Source organism: Parus major, chromosome 10, assembly GCF_001522545.3.
Source record: "Parus major isolate Abel chromosome 10, Parus_major1.1, whole genome shotgun sequence".
In the NCBI taxonomy this organism is placed as follows: domain Eukaryota; kingdom Metazoa; phylum Chordata; class Aves; order Passeriformes; family Paridae; genus Parus; species Parus major.
In genome coordinates, this window is record NC_031779.1 from 12,969,694 (window position 1) to 12,989,793 (window position 20,100).

The 20,100-nt window shown below is 47.2% G+C and overlaps 1 protein-coding gene and 1 long non-coding RNA gene across 4 annotated transcripts in view; one reads left to right on the forward strand and one right to left on the reverse strand.

Annotated features, from left to right (window-relative positions):
• Nucleotides 1-20,100, forward strand: part of NTRK3 (neurotrophic receptor tyrosine kinase 3) — a 204,219-nt gene that overhangs the window by 173,258 nt on the left and 10,861 nt on the right. Inside the window, exon 16 of one of the 2 annotated variants that reach the window (XM_015638975.2) lies at nucleotides 10,034-10,108. The exons of the other annotated variant lie outside the window; for it this stretch is intronic. Within the exon in view, the coding sequence (XP_015494461.1) occupies nucleotides 10,034-10,108 (75 nt within the window). The remainder of the gene's footprint in view (nucleotides 1-10,033; nucleotides 10,109-20,100) is intronic. 2 annotated transcript variants of the gene reach the window in all.
• LOC107209365 overlaps nucleotides 18,340-20,100 on the reverse strand; it is a 59,839-nt gene continuing 58,078 nt past the window's right edge. The window contains exon 6 of one of the 2 annotated variants that reach the window (XR_001523567.2): nucleotides 18,340-20,087. This is a non-coding gene — a long non-coding RNA (uncharacterized LOC107209365). Of the gene's footprint in view, nucleotides 20,091-20,100 lie in introns of both variants that reach the window. The other variant, XR_001523568.2, reaches the window with a different exon arrangement.

Genomic DNA, 20,100 nt, shown 5'->3' on the forward strand with positions numbered 1-20,100 from the left:
ACACTGTTCCCTTGTCTTGCACACTCCCTCTGTACCTGTCTGCACTGTCCTGCCTGCCTGATGGCAGTGTGTTGTTCCAGGAAGAGAAGAGTGTGTTTCCCTTCCCAGCTACAGGAGAAATGTGATGTGAGACATGTTTGCAGCACACTGGAGTAGGAGTTTGTCTCTGGACCATCCACCAGCAGGGAAGGGCTTCTCAGGCTAGGGAGCCATGGTTTCTAGCCTGATACTTGCACAGAAGCTGATTTATTTCTGCTTACAACATGTATGTCTGGCTTTGAGGATGATTTCTCCCAGCTGCCCAAAAAGGGGTGGTCTATTATCTTACCCGACTCAGGGAGTTTTCATTATGTGATAGCTGCCAAGTGCAGTTTCTGTGTAGGAAAACGTGATCACCTTTGTGCTGAGACATATCACCTCTCCCAGGCCAGAACACTGGATTGCCACTGGGTTTAATTACCAGTGAGGGAACCAGTGAGAAGTCTTCACTGTGCAGCAGAAAAGCCCATGCTGGGAAAAGGTCTCAGTGCAGCTACTGGGCAGTGATGAGGAAAGAGGAGATGTGGTCCCATTACTGCTGAAACTTCAGGAAAGAACGAGTAGGAAAGAGGAGAGCCCAGAGGATGATAGAAGCAGCAAGTGTGATTACCCAAATTTTTGCCTGCCTTCTTCCCTTCAGCCCTGTTAATCCTGCCCCAACCACAGGCAGTGTCACACTGCTGGAGACAATCCCAGCCGAGCTTGTGCTCCTGCAGCACCAAGAGCTCTCTGTGCAAGGGGAGAAATTGCAGGCTGTTGCCACAGCTGGGAGGGCTGAGATGATCTCCACAGGCCAGTTTATTGTTGTGGGATTTTTTGTCTTCTCTGTGTCCTGTAGCCCTCATCCTGTCTGTGCAAAGTGCTTTGCTGAGGACTGCTCTGTGCTGTCTCATGCAGTGTCCTTAAGTCTCTTTAGTGGACTTTTCTCTGCATACATGTTGCCAGGTATGACTGAAGTAGTAAGCAATATTCACCTACTGACCAGAGCAAGAGCTGAGTTTCAGACCACCACAGCCTTTTGTTCTTAGGTGATTTTCCTTTTTTTTTTTTTTTTTTTTTTCACTTATTCTCAATATGTTTAAAACTTTTGATCATGAAGCTAGTTCATGGAGACCTTCTCTCTGTTGAAGTCCAAAGAAGGTTTCTAACAAAAGAAGGTACTGATTTCCCATATTTACACTGGTGGCATGAGGGGCAGAAGGTTTACATCACTTGCCCAAGGCCTAAGAAGGAATGGTGCCAAAGTCACAGAGCTGGGAAGCCTCCCCAGGCCAGCAAAAAGAAGAATTCCAGGGGCCAGGTGTCCTTCATCCCTCCTCCAGCCACAGCCCAGCCACACTCCTCCCAGAATATGAGCAAAGAAGCCCAAGTGGGAGAACCAAACTGCTCCTTGGTCTCAGCTATGAAAGCTGGAGATTTGGCTGAAGAGCTGAACTTTCAGACTCTTCAGTGCTGTCCCTGGTCACGTCTTTGATCTGCCTGGTGAAGTTTCCCAGTCTGTTTCCCAAGGTTTGTGGATGGCAGCTTTCCCCTTTAGACAGCCTGCCATTGCTGGCAGTGGGACCTGGGGGAAAGTTCTGCTTCAGTTGGTTCTAGAAAACATTGCTTGGTGTGTCCAAGCTGCAGCCCCGGGAGAAGCTGTAATTTGTCATCCTGTGGAAACACAGGGAGAAATCCCACTGCCAGGCTGGCACAAAGTGACAGGACTGGGGCTCTGCAAGCAGACTGGCCTCAGACTGCTGGGTGCCTGTGCTTGCTCCTGCCCAGGCCCTGCAAGCCTGGATAACCGAGTATGTGGATGTATTACCGTGTTCCAGGCTGAGGATTTGTTCCTAGCCATTTCCTTTCTTTCCCATTTTTTAATCTTTTAAGACAAAGAAAGTACACCATCTGGCTCCTGCATTTGTGGGATGTAAAATTGCTTTAACAAAGGTGAACTGCTTAATTTTTTCTTACACACTTGGATACAGAAAACAAACATTTGCGTAACAAAAACAGCAGAGAGGCTCGTTCCCCCTCTCTGCAAGCTCTCCACCCTCTGCCTGAAGACAGATGAACTTTTCCTCCTGCATCACAGAGGGATCCCATCAACTGTTGCCTTTTAACCTCCTTTCAAGAAGACAGGACGGACAGAAAATGGTTGTGGAGGTGGAAGTGGTGGGGAGAGGTGGAACAGCATGTGAGTGGAAAGCGGAGGAACTGGGGAGACAGGGAGAAGTAGCCCAGCTTCTGTGTGAAGAGGGAAGGCGGGGTTGCTGAAGAAGCATTTCTGTGCTGTGTTGTGTAACGTGCTGTGCAATCTTTGGTGTGGGTCTCTGTGGGAAGGCGGGACGGAATATATCCATGCTGGAGAGGAAAGGTTTGGGCGGATTTCATTTTCCTTGTTGTTTTCTCTGAAAAACTGTGTGAGTAGGCGATTTTTTTCTAGGTATGACTCAGGACTGTGACAGCAGGGGGTGGGACGCTGCAGGTCAGGGACATTGTGCCTCAGCCAAGCTGAGGGTGGCATGGAGACTGCAGCAAGCGAGGCACAGGTGCTGCCCAGTGCTGCCCTGGAGGATGTCACGGAGGCTGTGGGGGACTGTCAGAGCTGGGGGCACCACCAGGGCTGAGATCAGCATCCCCAGCTTCTCTTGCACCCTGCACACTGGGGTTTGAGCCCTTCTGTGGCTCTGGACCCACCCAAGCTCCAGTAATACCCAGATCATTTTCCATTTTTCCCCCAAAATGTGTAATTCAGTTCCAAAACAAAAATCACATGGCGGCTGTCCAGGGAAAGGGCAGTATTTCTTCATTTTTAGATGAGAAAATAGTCTTAAATTGTAGTCAAGACTCCTTAATAACTCCCAAGGTGATGTCCTGTCGTGGGTGGGACATCAGCAGTGGAGACACATGCCAAATAGAGGAAGGATTTATGTAGACATTAAACCTCATGAAGACATCTCTCTGTCCATATTTCGTCTGTCCTACTCTTCTGGCATCCTGCTCCAAATCCTGGGCTGGGCTTGAAACCTTTCAGGGATTTAGCTCCATCCTTTCACAGAGGTCAGTCCTGAGTGTTCTCCTGGTCATTTCATCATGCAGAGCACACCTGCTTGTCAAAAAAAAAAAGACATATGCAGGACTTGAAAAAGGCCCTGGAAATACTTTATTTTAATTTTTTTAAAATTTATTTCTAGCAATACAGAGATAAACATAATGACAAAAATGCTCCCTTTTCTGGGTCCTCACCATTCTGCAGAATTGTTTGGATTTGGGAGAAACAAGGTTTGCAGGAAGAAGTAATATCTTTTAATAGAACACACAATATTGTTGTAAGGGGGAGAAAGAATGAATTTTAGGTGCACAAACCCTGAGTTCTTCTCTTTTATTGTTATTTTCTGTTGTATCAGTTGATTTAATAAAAGATTAATATCTCTTCCCATGAACCTTGGCTCTCACACCCTCAGACCATCAGAACCAAAACATTTCTGATATCACTTTGGCCTTAGGTCAATGTTCCTTAAAAAGTCTGCGATCCCTCCTCCTTTGAAGCGTGAAGATTTACTGTGTAAACATTTTATTTCTTCTCTTTCTTTAAAATGGCCAACAAAACCCCCATATTCTTGATAATTTTAAGTACCCATTTAAGGTTGCTTTCTGATGACCATCTCCCATCTAAACCATCTCTTACTTTTGTTCTTTTCCTCTGCCATTCAAGATTGGTTTCTTTCTCATGGATACAGCCAGTTATTTTTCCAGTGGAGTTTCCATGTGTGCAATAGATCACTGAGATTTAGCACTGCCTGGGTTGTGCTCCTTTGGAGACTCATCCAGCATGGTACATAAGCCTAACAGACAGGCCTTGCATTGAAACTGGATTTAGTCTGACCCACAGTCCTCTGGACAGAGGGCTCCAAAATAATCACACCATCACTGCTGCTCTGAGCACTACAGAGGCTCAGCTGTATTCTCCTGACTGCTTTTTTGTGCAGGCTTGACAGAGCCCCTTAGAGCTCATGTGGCTCCATCAGCTGCACAGCACCCACTGTCAGCCCCCTGCTGCTTTCCTTGTGGTTTTGCTGTGCAGCTCATGCAGTGTGTGCAGCGTGAGAGGTGGGTCCCAGCCCAGGGGAACTGCTGCCCAGCCCTGCCAGCACCAGGATGGAGCCCTGTGATGAGTGTGCTGGGGCTCTGAACCATCACCTGCTAAGGGAAATGCCAGCAGGCACAGGGGAGGAAAGCTCCCTCTGAATTTCTAGCTGGGATGTAGTACTGCCTCGCTTTGGGAAGGAGAATAAGCTGCCACTCTCAGGTTTTATGACAGACCCAGTGTACACTGGCTGTAAGTCAGCTCTGGACAGAGAGTGAGCCAGGCTGTGCACCCAGACTGTCCTCAGGCTCAGTTCAGTGCTGATGGGTGGGGGAGAGCAAGCTCAGTCCCTGGCCATGCTGGGGGATCTCTTGTACAAAGTAAAATGTGTGTGTCACATTCAGCTCCCAACATCAGCACCATTCCCAGCACCTCAGCGCTGTGCAGATGCATCTGTGCACTGCCTTTTCCTCTTCTAGCCCTTCTCTGGGGTGGAAAATGTGATGTGCTGCTCTCTCTCCATCCTTTCTGGGAAGGTTTTGGGACAGGTTTCACATCTATAAATGTATGTGGTATTAGGAAGAAGACTTAGAAGTGAAAAGTGTTTTAATTTAATCCTTCTTAGCTTGGATTCTGGAAATATATCTTGCTTTGTCAGACCTACAAGAGTAGGGGCAAAAATAGTCTCATAGTGACCTGGAGATGTGACTGATACAGGTGTGCCAGCCAAGCAGAGCCACAGCCTTCCTGTGTGCAAGAGCCTGTGTTTGAAAGTATTACATGCCCTTCTCAACATCTCTTTATTTCATGTACCCCATCACCCCACCCCCTGATTTGTTGTTTCTTTCCTCTTCTTATTGCCATCATTCCCCCTAGATGACATCTGTATGCCTCTTCAGGTGTGGCTGGCTCATGCCACGATGCCTCACAACTGCCCTGACTGGGGTTTTGGGTGCAGAGGAACCAGATTCCTCCTCAGCTGCAGTGGGTTTGGAAAGAGGGGAGGTGAGGGAATGGCTCGATGTGGGTGTGTGGGTGAAGTGTCTCTGTGCCTGTCCTGGTGTGCTCTGCGTGCAGGAAAAGTCAGTGTGATATTGAACGTGCTGGTCTTTGATATCTCTGTGGCTCCTATAAAAACCTCTGCAAATTGAATTTGTGGCACAGCTCCTTATCTCCTGAAAGGAAGATGTAACAGCATCATCTTGTGTTTTAGCCAGACACTTTCCTTCAACACTTCCCCATTTCTACACTGAGGGAAAAACAAATGTTGAGTCTTTTTTTTCCTCCTATTTGAAACCTTAAGAGCCCTTCACACAAAGCAGCTCAAGTGCAGAAGAATTAATTGGGGAAATTAGGTTGTGCTGTATTCCTGGCATTTCCTCAGAAACGGTAATTGCCCTAATTCTCCACCCTGTCAAGACCTGCATCCGCACCCTGTTTTCTCCCTCCCCTTTTTCTCAATGTCTACCTGTTGTTCTCCTGCTTGAGTTGCTGTTTTCATGCTGTTGCCATTTATTTCATTCCAGTAATGAGAGGGATGTGGCAGGTGAAGAGCTCTCACAATCTGGTGACATCTTCTTTGAAGCACAGGCACAAAAGAGCGGTTTGTTTTTTGGGAAATAAAAACTCCCTGTTCTGGTACTTGACCTCCACACTCACCTCTTCTCCTGCTCGGGGTATGTTGCTGCTGTCATTGCAAGTCATTTGGCTCCAAATTTTTGTTTAATGCAGTCTCAATATTCACCTAAACACTGACCTCCAGCTAAATCCCCATGTTCCCCCCAAACCATCACATACCTACTGAGAGCTTATCAAACTTACCATCTTTCAGTCAAAGCTCAGCCCCATTCCCAGGCATTTGAATTGAGGCTTTTGATTTCTCCCAAACATCAGGCTGAGATCCAGAGGGCTAGGAGTTCAAAGCCTTTCATTTTAGCTTCCTGATGGTGTTTAACCTTCCATTTGCAGAGGTCAAAGATGTAGCCAAACAGGGAGGAATTGTTTGTTGTTCAGTATTTCCCAACCTAAAACACCTGAGGATGTATATGAGAGGTTTGGATTCAACAGAGATGATTCTTCTAATCCTTGTCCTGGCTGACTGGGCTTTGGCTGCTCTAAAAATCTGTCCAGGCTGATCTCTGCTTTCCTGGGATCTGGGGAGGGTCCTGGGAGTAACCAGTCAAGTGCTGGAGCCACCACTGGGGTACTGACACCATTCCCATAAGTCAGAGTCAGTTCAGTTCAGAAAGCTGGGCTTGTTTCTCAATGCAGCCAAACTACCCAAGCCTATCACTTCTGCTGTAAAAACTTGAAATAGCAAATTTCCTGCAGGGAAGTTCAGGAGACCTTTCCTTCAAAGCAATTCTCTTTGCATAAAACTTTACTACTGAGGGCAGGATTCTTTCAGGAACTATTTTCAGTGTTCCTTGGCTGCAGCCAACAGATCTAGAGAGGCAAGAGAAGCTGCTTGTGATCCCCATCCATCCTTGAGTAGTTTTTCCCCTCCCCCTGACTGTGAAACTGTTTTTCTTTCCCCTGTTTTAATTTGTTTTGTCCAAATGTGGTTCCCAACACCTGCTAGAGGCTGTCTGCATGCAGTGTGCTCGCTTCCTCCTGCTGTCCCCTCCTGGAACATCCCATTAGCCTGAAAGCTGTGACAGACAAGGAAAAGAGCAAGACAGATTGTCCCATGGTGGGGATCCATCCAAAATGTGTTTCACTGTGCTGCCACCAGAAACAAGGAAGGATTAGGTCAGAGGCACTGATGGTTCTTGGTATTACCAAGGTGGATAAAAATTTAAACTGCATTTAAATTTCAACAGATTTAAACTGTAGCTAGAGTAGAAGGTAGAGAACCTTATGCCAGAATATTATTCCAGCTTCATTATTCCAGCACAGGTAGACCAGAAAGAGTGTGGGTTGTGAACTGTTCATGCTTTGGAGGGAGCACTGCCACTTACAGTCCAGAGAGACTGGAACGTGCAAATGTAAAACCCTCCCCTCTCATCATGTCTAGGTTATTAAATCCATTTCCTCACTGCAGCCCAGCTGGCCACTGGGCTCCTCCTGCCTTCCCACCTGCAGGACCATGATCTCAGCTCTCCTTTACCATGGGTGCAGCCAGGAGATCTTTTGTGTGGTGACACATTGATCAGGAAAGGTGGGGAGCACCCCAAACCTCAGTGTGATCAGCAAAGAAACTGGAGGCAGGGTAGTTATAAGCCGGTTTAGTGAGGTCATGGATAAATTATGCTTTGCTTCACGACAATCTGAAGGCCTCCCTAAAAAAATTAAAATGAAAGTATCTTCATCAACATCCCTAATTAAGATGCTTGCATGGAAGGAAACCACTGCTTTTCTTTTTTCCCTGCTGATTCCTGCATGGTCAGAGTTTCTCCAGGCTTTCCCCTCCTGATCCCCCCCAGTTTCATAGTCCTGCCTCTGTCACAGCCCCAGCAAGCTCCTTCTCTCCCCCAGCTGGATGGAGAAAGCCCCTATTTGCCAGCAGCTCTAATACCCAGGCTGTTTAGAGCTCAGCTGTCAAAGAGAGAGTGTTCAATGTACAGTCAAGGGGCAACGATGCACAAAATTGCACACACACACACGAAATGGGAATCTTTCCTCAGTGCGTGTTGGGCTTTGAACACTTAAGTGATTCCACCTCTCTCTTCCCCATCCAATTATGTGGGCGACACATGATAAGATTGCTAAAGGAGTTAGTGAGGGAAATCTTTATACTGCCTAATCAATAGTGTTCTGCTCAGCAGAAGGCATCTCCCCACCCTGGCCTCAGCCATGCTCCTGTTTGCCTTCTGAAAACACAAGTTCACCTCTCTATTTGGAGTGTGGAGACCAAGAGTTAAAGCAGCAGTGTGTCTGTTGAGAAAGGTTGTAAATAAAGAGTTCCTTTCTTCCTTTAGAAAAAACCAAAAACAACAAAAGCAAATACATAGAGAGAACCCTGCCAGAGCCACATTTCAGGGTTTTGGAGATGTTTGCTGTGCAGGCCAGAGGGACGTTCTGCTGTATGGTCCTTACAGGACTGGCCAAAACATTATAAGCAAAGATATGCTGGGTGATAATTTTTCTGAGCATCACTGAGGCAAGATGCCAGATTTTATGGGCCACTAGACAGATCCAATATAGCAAATCCTCTGTTCCACTGTGGATTCTGAGACCAAATTATCAATTAATGTGAAGCATTATAAAATCCAAATCCCTTTTAGTTCCCTGCAGTCATTAGTGACAAGATACAGCATCTATAGCTCAAATGCTTTGCCAGCATCCCCTGGCAGCAGGGCAGAAACTTCACTCCTATTTTTTTCCAACATATATAAAAAAACATATGAGATCAGTGGTTTTTACACTCAAATTCGGCTGCCTCTACATATTTACTTAGATGGAGAAATAAATCAGGTTTGGGTTACTCTCCAGGTTAGTTATTTGTTATTGGAATAAATGCATGGTAATAGATCTGACAGAGGGAGATGTTTCCCTTTCAGCTCTGTGTTTGAGGTAGAATTTGCTTTGTTCTGCACTATATTATATTGATGTTTTTTCCCCTCTGCTGGATGACTTCATTTGCTCTGCTTCTTTCCAACGTCCGTGCCTCTGCCACAGCTGGCTTTAGGATGCAGTTTTATGCATAGACTTCCCTTTTGTTTTCCCCCGACTGTAACACAGAGGCAATTTAAACAACCAGCATGAAACAATTTTCTAAGCCTTTCCCCCCACAGTTTTCCACCTTTTTGGGAAGGGAGGTGAGTCAGTCATCCAATGGGCAACTCCCCAAGCAGAATGAACTGCCAGCTACATTCAGCAGCTCAGTTTCCACTGCTGGTGCAGGGTGGGCAGGTGCCAGGGCAATGACCAGCTGGACACACCCTGAGGCCATATTTTGGGTATTCCCCAGGCAGCTTTCAGCCTGAGTTCCTCAGTAGCACAGCCAGAAGTGTACCCCCAAACCACTGTGTTCACCAACTGCCTTTCCATCTTGGGAGTTTGTCCCAGTGGGAACACAAACATCTCACTGGAAAGTCAGCAGACTTTATGCCTGTCATTACTCTTAATGTGCCCACTGAGATCTCTACCCCCTTTTCCTCTCTCTTATTCCCCAAATCTTTCCTGCTTTGATGCAGAAGAAAATGTAGTGCTGTGTTTCCTGCCCCAGAATTTTGCTTCCCCTGTCCCTTTTTAAACTTCAATTTTCTGATTGCTGGCAGGTTTGTGGGTGATTTGAAGCTGTGAGATCAGGTATTTTCTTCCCCAACCTGCGACAATACTGATGGGACAAAGACTTCTGGGCCAGGGTAGGGTGATGTACAAAGTACTTCACTGGGACATTTGGCCCACAATACCCTTAATTCTGGCTTAATTCTGGCTGGCCTGAGCTTGTTCAGTGGAGACATCAGGCCTGGGCCTTATTCTGATGGCAGTGGCAGATGAGTCCCTGCACCGTGCCCAGGAGGGCTGGCAATGGGCAAGAACCAGGATGCTGAACTACCAGATACAGAGGAAGTGCTCAAGCATCCTAAAATTACTCTTATTTGGAGAAGAATTCTGAATCCCTCAAGGGATGACATTCTGTGTGACCATTCCATGTGGCCTCACAGTCCAAGGAGAAGTTTCAGGAGGCTGAGTACCCCTTGACTCTTGCCCAGCTCACCCTGTCTCTGCACTGGTGCAGGTGATTGTGTGGTGGTGCTCACAGGGGCCAGAGGGTCTCACCTGTGCCATGCCCTCGCAGCAAAGGTTGTGGAGCGCTGGGATGCTGCAGCCAGCGAAAGACTTTTGGTTCAGTTAAAGACACACCCTTTCCCTTCTTGTCCCCTTGCTTCATCCCCCCCATCCCTCCCTCCCTCTCTCACCCTTCCCTTCTCTTTTGTTTGTCTCCTTCCCTTGTTTTCACCCATTCACTGTCAGGAAGGGCCGCGTCTGAAGGGCCAGTTCAGCGCAGCGTGGCAGCGACAGAGACTGGCACCGTCGGCAGCTGCAACAGTGAGTGGATCCCGAACCCTGGGGCAGCTGGAAGTGGGGGACTGGTGCTGCTTGGGCATGAAATGACTCGTGGGGTTGAGTGGCTTTGGGAATAGGTCGGGTCTTGTGCGTTTGGCAGTGAAGGGGCTCTTGGCTGTGATGGGAACTGCACACGTTTCTACACTTTCTTTCTCCGGGGCTTCTCTGGATGGTCAGATAATATGGGTTGAATGCAGAAGTCCTCAGTGCCACCTTCCTCTGTGGGTGTCCAGGCTGTGTCTGCACTAGTGGGCAGTGTGGGCTGTCCTTGGCCTTGGCAGCAAGTACAGTATGGTTTGTCTCTGTGCAGCTAAAATATCCCATGCCTCCAAGCAGGGTGGCATTTTCACTGCTCACTGGGACTGTCCCTGACCTGTGTTGTCCTCTCAAGAACTGCTTGGACAGTCAAACTGGCAAGGGCCAGACCATTTGAGTGGCTGGATTGTCACATGCCAGTCCTGATGCCTTTTGCGTGGTCTGGACACATTCTGGGTGTCTGACCACGTGTCTGCAGCTGTGATTGAGTGGATATCACCCAACACTTCCCACTGCTGCTCCCATCCCTTGGCCAGAGGAGAGGCAGTGAGGGGTTGCTGTGAGTTTGAAGCTCTGACAGAGCAAAGGACTTTGGTTCTGCCAAGGGTGTGGCAGCCACATGAGCTGTGTGAGCCTGCTGAGGGTTGGTGATACCTCTGTTCCCCCTGCCCTCCCTGCCTCAGAGCAAAGCCAGTATCCCGTGGTGCTCCCTGCAGGACCCTCAGCTCAGTGTCCCCAGCTGTCACAAGCCTCCTGCAGAAAGCTGCAGGGCTGCTGAGGCTGAGCTGCAGGAGCCTGAGAGAGGAGCAAACATGCAGCTTGGTTGTCCTATGGGATTTTTCTGCTGGAGCACAAGGAAAAGCTCTGTTGATCCAGAAAGTTGTGGAGTCTTTGCTTGAGTTTCTTTTGTAAGTGGATGGAGCTAATCCACCCTAAGTCACTGCACAGAGCAGTTATGAACCCTCATGGTTTCAGGCAGGAACGTGATGGCTTCCACACTTTATTTCCCAATAGCTTCCCTGTGCCAGCAGTCCCAGAGATGGGCACAAATATTTGCAAAGTAGGCAAATATGGGATAAATCACCTGGGTCGTTACCCCAGCCTGCCTGTGGCACTGTGAGGGGAGCTGTTTGCTCCTCACCAGGTGATGCAGGATGAGCTGTCCCACAACGAGTGTCAGGACCACTCCTCCTGCTCCAGAGAATGCCTACAGCACCTGAGTGGATCTTGCAAATCCTTCCTGGGGTTTGTGATAGAGCAAGGCTCTGGCACCTCCTGACTTGTTGCTAGAACCAAATGGGAGTGTGAGTTCAGATATTGCTGATTTTGCAGGGGATATGTCAGCAGATAAGATTTGCCACTGAAAGGTGATTTTGTTACACTTATGCCTTTCTGAGCCAAAATTGAATTGTGGGGTGTGGATGGGAATTTAGTTCTAAGCACTGATGTAATTTTGTATCCTTGGCCCTGAAGGCAGTTTTAAAAAAAAATTATTTTCCCCTGTGCCCTGACACTATTTTGTTGCCTTTGAATCATGTCCTTACGACAGAACAGATACTGGGGCTGACCTTTGCGATGTGACATAATAATATGTGACTTCTTTATAGCTCTTTTCATTCAAAATGCCTGGCACACTATGAATCTGATCTTGCAACCACTTGCCACTGGGCCTAGCACTCACTGCTCCAAGCAATCCCTGGGGAAGCCAGAGGAGCACAGAAGTGCTACACCTGGTATTACTCGCAGGATCAGGCCCTGGAGAAATGTAGCACATCTGTGAATAACCACATTTTGGAGAGAGAAAGCCTTATCCTGTCACTTATCATTTTTATTTCCTATCAGAATGCCATGGCCAGCACTAACATGACAGCCTCCCCTTGGCTACAGTGTCATGGCAGGTGATGCTGGAGAAGTGTTCATCGCTATTATCTACCACCCTGTTCCTTTTTTTAAATTATTTTTTCCCAGTTCTAAAAGCCTGTTGATTAATAAACTCCTTTAACTTATCCTGCACCATTTAATCCTGCAGAAATCACAGCATTCTATCTTATTAGCAAGTAGGAATTAAAGAATTAAAACCACTCAGGGGGAAAAAAAGAACGACTTTCCCTGGGTATCACTTCTGAAAAAACTTTGCCCTTGTACCTTTAAAAGCCCCAAGCTCACCCCTGAGTGCTTGATGAAGGATGGGAATCCCAGATCTGTGAATGCTTGGGCTGAAAACTGCTTTGTGCTCTGCTATGCCTGTTTTGAAGGGAGAGCAGAGCCAGGTGCAGGGAGAAGAGTGCATGAGTGAGATCCCAGACCTGGACTGTGCTGCAGGTCCTTTCCCTGCTACTGATGTCCTCTGCCACCTGGGGAATTCCATTAATTCTGTGGCTCAGTTTGGCATTGTTAGAGAGTGATCCCTGTTCGTGCTCACCAAGGAGATTCACATGAAAATAAGATTGCAATAAGATTTTTCAACATTACAATGTTGAAAAACAGGTAAGTAGCTTAGCAATATGTAGGGAGTCTGTGAGCTGAGACATTTGAGTTATGGGTTCACAGAGAGTGAATTTTGGGAGTCCTCAGTGGCTGGAAAATGCAAAGAAGGAAGCAGGTAGGATCCTTGCACCCACCTCTGTCTGGTTTGCTCAAGATCCATAGAACCAGAAAAGAGAACTGCTCCACCCTCTTGTTGATGAGAATTGGCTAAATCTGGGGATAGAAACTCACTAATCATCATCAGGTACCTACACGTTTCACCACTGTTTGCCATCTGCACAGCACTGCATCCCCACCACACCCTTAAAAACTCCTTTGAAAAATTACTTCATTAGGAGTAAAGAGATCTGAAAGGGATTCCCTGGATCATCAAACCCAATCCCCTGTTGCATCAATCATATCAGATTTATCCTTTTCATAATCAAGCACCACTATTAAATGTGTTCCTAAGGGGAAGAAGACAGTCCCAGAGTCTCATTGCTTTAAATCCTAGCTGCCCCTGATTTCCAGTCTATGCTTAGTCATGGCCCATTTGTTAAACAGCAGGTACCTGGCACAGAAGCAAGAAATTTAACACAGTTTTATTAAAATAACCACCCAGAAATCCTCGCCGCAAAAAAATGCTGAGGTTGCAAAAGAGAATTTGCAAGGTCAGGTAATGATAATGGGGAGGCCTGAGCTCACTCTTGCCTCTGCCTCGTGGAACAGACTTCACATAATCTCCTGCCGTTAAGCCTGAGTGATCCAGGTGAGGAACAAGGCAAAAGTACTCACAGAACAAAGGAAGCTTTTTGCTATTCTTCGCCATCATATTCATTGTGTAACCCTCTGTCTCTCCTGCCAGGTGTAACTAACGCTGAGCTCAACATTTGGCTGTTTTCTTCCTTTTGCTGACAGGCTTTTCCCTGCCATTTATAGCTTCACTGTATGAGCCATTACCTGTGCAGCATTTTTGAGAAGTCAGTGAATTCACAGAATCATGGAGTTGTTTGCATTGAAAGGGACATTAAAGACATCTAGTCCCCGTGCCCTGCCATGGGCAGGGACACCTTCCACTGGACCAGGCTGCTCAAAGCCTCATCCACCCTGGTCTTGAGCACTTCCAAGGGTGGAGTTTCACTGTCCTGTTTTGCAGATTAGGAGAGGAATTCCAGAGCTATCAGCCATACCAATCCATGGTGCTTCAAGGGCAACTTTCCCCCTGCAAAATGCCCCTGCTTTGTCCCGTGCAGTCTGATTGACTCCAAACCATGCTAGTGCTGCCCAGGCAGAGGAAGGTGGCTGGTGCAGCAGCCTGCAGCATGCATTTTATGCCATGAAAATGATGGGATGCTCTAAACCCATGATTTGTCCAGTTCGTTCATCTGAGGGCACAATGAATGGACAGGGGGAGAAATTGGTGAGTACGGGCTCAAGTGTAAAAACTCAGTGTTACCCATGAGGAGTGATGACCCAGCCCAGCTGTGACCCAATGGCACATGGAAGTGCTGCTTAGCTCAATCCACTGCTGCACATGGCCAAAGTGACTAAAGAGGAGGGATCCTTTGCCAAAAGAAGGTTTGGAACTAGGACACTGCAATCTCATGTTTGCTTATTTAACTTGGCAGGTATTCAAGTGAAACAGGCACGGAGGGGAGGTATCAGGTACCCACGTGTGGGATTTTAAGTTTCTATTTCAGTGCTTATGCTTGGAAAAGAAATGCAAGCAGACCCTCTCATCCTCCTTTATCTTTTTTTTTAAAGCACTATTTAAATGTCATAATAATCATATAGTGCCCATCTTAATGTGCTGAACAAATTAAAATATTTTATTAGTCTATAATCTGAAAATCATTACTGTGCTTACCATAAAAAACTGCAGGTCTTCAGAGGGAATGATGTCAGTGGGTCTGAAATGAATACAAATATATTTTTTTTGCCATGAAGATAGCAGGGGTCAGACAGACAGCCCCCAGCCCCAGGGCAGCAGGCTGTTAGAATGGGAGGGAATTAAATGTATCTCACAGTGGGGAGGGAGAAAATGATCTCTTGGCTGATTTTCCTGGAGTTTTGCAGGGTGAATGCCAGGGTCTGTGTCTGGCTGGTTGGGATGGTTTCAGAGGAAAGCATTGGTGCTGTTCACACCCACCTCCCTTGCAGTGAGGGTAAGGAAGCAGTCCAGACAGCTCATCCCCATCACGCTCGAAACCTCTGGCTCCATCCTGCTTCCACTGACAGCACAGGTGCCTGTTCCCCTCAGGCATCCACGTGCCCCTGGTGCCCTCTTCCTCCTGCAGATGGTTCTGGATTTGTCTCCCCAAATAACTGCTGCCTAACAGGTGGGAGACAGCTGCATCCAGCTCTAAGAAAGCAGCCCCTTCCCAGTGTCCCTGGCAGCTGGCTCCTGGAGAGGCCAGGTGACACTGGACACTCCCAGAGCAGTGGTTCCTGAGTCCCTTGTCCTGCCCAGAGCCAGTGGACTTCTGCAGGTTATTCCTCACCGCCTTGGGTGAGTGTCAGATGGTTCAAAGATTAATTACCTTTTAACTGGCTCTACTTCCATCTCTGCGGAAGGCTGCAGTGGAAAAGACAGGAGTACTGGGATCATTTACCCTGGTATTACACAGCAGATTACCCTGTACTTACGAGGTCACCAGTTACTGTGTAATTAGACCTCCAACGCAGGGAAGTCAGCGATAGGCTTCCAAACCACTCTTCCTCCTGGTGCCAGAGAAGCAGAGGGATGGCAGCAAAGTGCAGGCTGAAGCCTCATTAGGTGCATTTAAGGCTGTTAAATAGTTTTAAATTCAAGCTGGGGGAGGTGCAGTGAGAGGCTAGCAAGGCCACCTGTACCTGTCAGAGAAAGGGAGAGAAAAAACCCCAGAGCAGTTTGTCTAGGAAGTGCAGGAAAGCCAAAACAGAAAGGAGGGTTGTGAGGGAGCTCCGTGTACCAGGCAGCGGCTGAAAGGCAAAAGGCTTTTGCTCTTCAGGTGTCACCAGGGACAGCTTTGCCAGTGGTGAAGGACTCTGCTGAGCCAGAGACCCTCTCCATGTCCCATGACCATCCCATGAGATGGTATTCATGGAGCCATGGAGGATGCTGCAGTGGATCAGGACAATGCCTCTTACTCCAGATTGCTCTCCTCCATTTCTCACGTGCGCCCAAATCAAACATCTACTCACAGAGCATTTGGAAGAATGACAAATGCCCTTGATTTTCAAGCAGAAATTTCAATGGCAGCTCGTTGCATCTCTTGAGTGGCTAATTCTGATTCTCCAAGCCCATTCTGATCAATATACAGCAAGCAGTGCTGTAAAGCAAGATTGTACCCACCCCAGGCCACATTGTATTTTGTCTTTATGAGCCATGTCCTCTTCAAGCCAAGCACAGTCTCTTTTCAGTGGCAGCTCCCTAGAATTTCTGGCTTTCAGTGAGCCAGTGAAACAAATGCTGTTCTGAAGCCCTCCATGTAACAAACCCAGGTTCTTTACAAGTTCGTGAAGTTAAAGACCAAAGCGTGTGTCTCCAGAGCAATCATTAGTTTAAATTCTCTTTCATTACATAGTCACACAACCCCAGTCCAGCCCTACAAAGAGCATCCATATGGTCAACAGCTTCTGAAGAGGTGAGGCAGAAACAAAGACAGTGTGAAGCCATTGATTACTGAGGATAGAAAGGGCTGTATGTAAATAATTTGTCCTAAGAAAAACCAGAGTGGGGAGATGTGCTACCTGATTGCAAATATTTACAAAGCTGTGAGCTTGAAGGCTAGAAAATGTTGAGAGAAGTATATAGAAGTTAGAACAGGGATAAGGTGGTGAGGATGAGAGTGAGGAAAATCAGTGTGGCAAGCAGGAAATTTCCATTGTGTAGGCAAGATTTGTTTGTGATTTCCTGAGGGAGGCTGTGGGTTGTTCACTGGGATATATGGATTGGCACCCATCAATACCTTAGCAAATCCTTTAGGGCCTGCTCTCACAAAGGAAAGGAAGAAGAATGAAATTTAATGGGTTTTTTTCAGCTCTACTCTCCCCCTGTAAAGCCTTTTCCTAGGCAGACAGGTGTCATTGTGGGGGCACAGTGCCCACACACCCCTAACGCTCCTGGACTAGAGAGGCTTATCCAGAGGAGCAAAAGCAGCCAAGGCTTTAAGCCCAGCATCTGTAGTCACATTTATCCTTGAAGTAAGTGCTCCAGCAGTGACATAATTGAGGACTGTCCTGTCTGCTCAGCATATGTCTGCAGGGGTCATTCATCCTTTCTGACACTGCAGAACATTAGCGGTTTTCTAGACTCACTTTCTCCTTCCGTCTTTCCGCTTGTGGCTAACCCTAATGGAGAGCTGGTGTCTAGGGACTCTTCTAGGAAAAGTGGCCTGTTTGGAGAGCTGACTGTCTTGGAGCAGTCCTATATTAGGGAAAAACCAGTCAGGTGTGTCCTACTGGGTGCTGGGTTTGTGCAATGGCCCCAGCAGGGCTGGTTGGGGTGGAGGGTCTGGCTGGCTGCAGGGGAAGGGGAGCAGAAGGCAACTGGTGATATTTGTGATGGCTGCTTAGTGCTCAAGGGCTGTAATGGCATCTGGGAACCAGGTTCCTGTGTTTGTGGGTTTGCTTATTTATTTACACTCCTGTCTAAATAAAGCAGGGAGGAAGAATTTTAACACAGTTGTTGAAATGCATGGGACTGCAGCACTCTGTCCTACTCAAGGGCATCTGGACAACTTGATAGAGAATGGAGGGAACTTCTCTTGATAGAGAACAGAGGGAATTCAGAAAGTCTTAACTGGAAAAATACAGAAGAGAATGCAAAGCTTGATTCCTTCAAATTATTAAAATTTATCTTGTTTTCCAGCAGAATCCTGCAGCCCAACCCCAGCCTCTCCATCTGCAGGTCACCATTTTGGCTATTGATGGTTTTATTTCTTCCCCTCCCTGGTGCCACTGCTGCTCCCCCATGACAGTGGTGCTCACACAGGTGCTGTCACTGTCCTCTCCTGTGCCTGTCCCTTTTGGGCTGTTGTCACCATCTGCAGCCTCTCCCCTGCTTGCAACACCAGCTTTGGACAGGGATGCTCGAGGCAGGCACAGAAAGGAGATATCCATGGCAACTTCCCCTAGCAGAGCTCTCAGGAAGTTTGGCCATGCACATCACCATCCCCTGTGTCTCTGCAGTGCTCTGACTGATGGAGGGTGGGGTGCAGGTTTGCCCTGCCGTGAAATGCAGCGTTTCATTCAGCAATGCCAGAGCTGGCACAGCTTTCCCACCAGCACACAGGAGTTTAATCACATCATTAGAAGGTGTGACACTGCAGCCTCGATGATGAGCTCTTTATTCTAACACGGCTTTCAACGTGTTTATCTGAGATGCCATCTGTGCCTGCACTGCCTTCATTAGGAGACAAAGATTATGTATCTTCTGATGTTGGTCTACATTTCTGTGATGTTTCCCTGCTGAGAAACCACTGTTCAACTAGAGGGTGAGAACCCACACCTGAAGGAAGCAATACCCAAAATGCTTAAATGGGCCAAATAGACCATTAGGAAGTTCACTGTTTGGGGGAATCCAAAACTTGTAAATGAAACTGGCTACAAGAAATGTCCAGCTATTTTAGTCCTGAAAGATTTTCATCTTGGTAAAGCAGTAAGGCCCCATGTTTTATCTAAAGTGCTGCATGTTTTCAGGAAAGCAAGGAACAGTTTTTAATTTTTAAAAGACTTTCTATTTTTATTCCTCCATACCATGCTTGTACATAGAAGTTTCTGGGTTGCTTGTCCAGGTTTTAGATACAAAACCATTACGATTTGTAGGTGCAGATCTGACTGTCTAGCTTTTCCCCTTAAAATCTCCATGGTATATGTTGTATATATTATTAACTGTATATTATATATGCAGCTATATATTTTTGTAGCTGTCCCTTGATCAACAAACTGGCAGCATAGTGTACTCACGGTGTTCTACTGCTCTTGACAAGATTCACACAACACAAACCAGGCAGGAGCTGCCACATCACGGTCTAGCTACACATGAAAAAAGGGAATGCTTCCATAGAGAGGTGGCATGCCCTGGCTTGTATCAGTTTTCTGTCTGTATGCTGCCAGGCTGATGCTCAGCGAATCTGACATTAACAAGAAATAGATTTCCAAACAATCTAGCCTAATGAATTTTGAATATTATCATGATTAATGCTAAGGCAGTTGAACTGATTATCCAGTATCCAGAAGTAATGGAGCCTTATCTACATCTTGTGGAGTCCTCAGTCAGGAATGGCTTTGGCTGCAGACAAAGACAAGTGTTGCTGGTTACCCAGAGGGGAGGCACTGGCAGGACTGAGAGAGAGGCACGATGGAAAGGGAGATGATGAGATACCCATCTGAAAGCATTTCAGCATGGAGTGATCACACATGCAGGTTCTTTATTGCTGCTATTTCCTAAGCTACATTTCTCAGGCCATTTTCAGACTTGGCTTTTATACCACCAGGTTAAGATTTATTGGGCAAATATTTTTCCTCCTTCCCAAAGCCAGAAACTGGGTTGATTTTCATTCTCTGCATCGCTAAAAGAACAGAATCCTGATGGACGTGTTGCTTACATCATGGTGGTTTAACTTAACTTCTATCTAATTAGCTTTCGAGCTTTTAAACACTTTTTGTAGCATTACCAGAGAAATGATAATGCAGATCATTCATGGGCAGTTTCTGCTGGCACTAGCAGTCTTTGCAGACTCCAGATCCCCTTTAAAGCTGGAAGAGCAGAGAGCTGCTCTTGGTATTACATGTCTCTGAGCAGGCCTGGCCTAAGAATGTGTGTTCTGGTGGAAGGGTCTCCAGCCTTGTGGAGACAACTGTAAGGTGCCTGACAAACTATCTGGAGGCTGTAGTCCAAATAGATTTAGTGGCATTCCCAGGCTCTGCTGTTACCTGGGCAGTGACCATGAGAAAGGTAGCTTTTGACCAGCCATGATGTGTGCCCATCATGTGTCTGTGGTGCAGAGGACTTCAGAGGCCACCACCTGCACACACAGACCCACAGCTGAGCAGGGAACTCCAGGGTCTCCTGGGAAGCTGACCAGAGAACCCTTCCCCAGCACTACCACTTTATGAGTTCCTAGAGTGGGGCTGTGCCATTCTGGGCCACAAGAAGCCTTCAGTAGTGGCCCTGAGCGTCAGTTTGGTCACCTCTCCTCCACCTGGGAAGGCTCTGGCAGCAGCTTTTAGGACAAGGGTTTAGGACTTGCTAGGAGCTGGTGGTGGCCTTGCTGACCTCTTCACCACATGTTTTACAAGCTACAGCTCCTCTGATCCCACAGCTTCCCAGCTGAATAAGGCATGGGTGGGGCTTCTCACAGTTTATACCCTGGTGTTGGAGTTCATGGCTTCTGGAACTTTCACCCAGATGAACATGGAACTGGCCATTCCTCTGCAGGCTGATTGTGTAGATGTTTCCAAACAGCGAGTGCAGCTGCTTTGAGTTT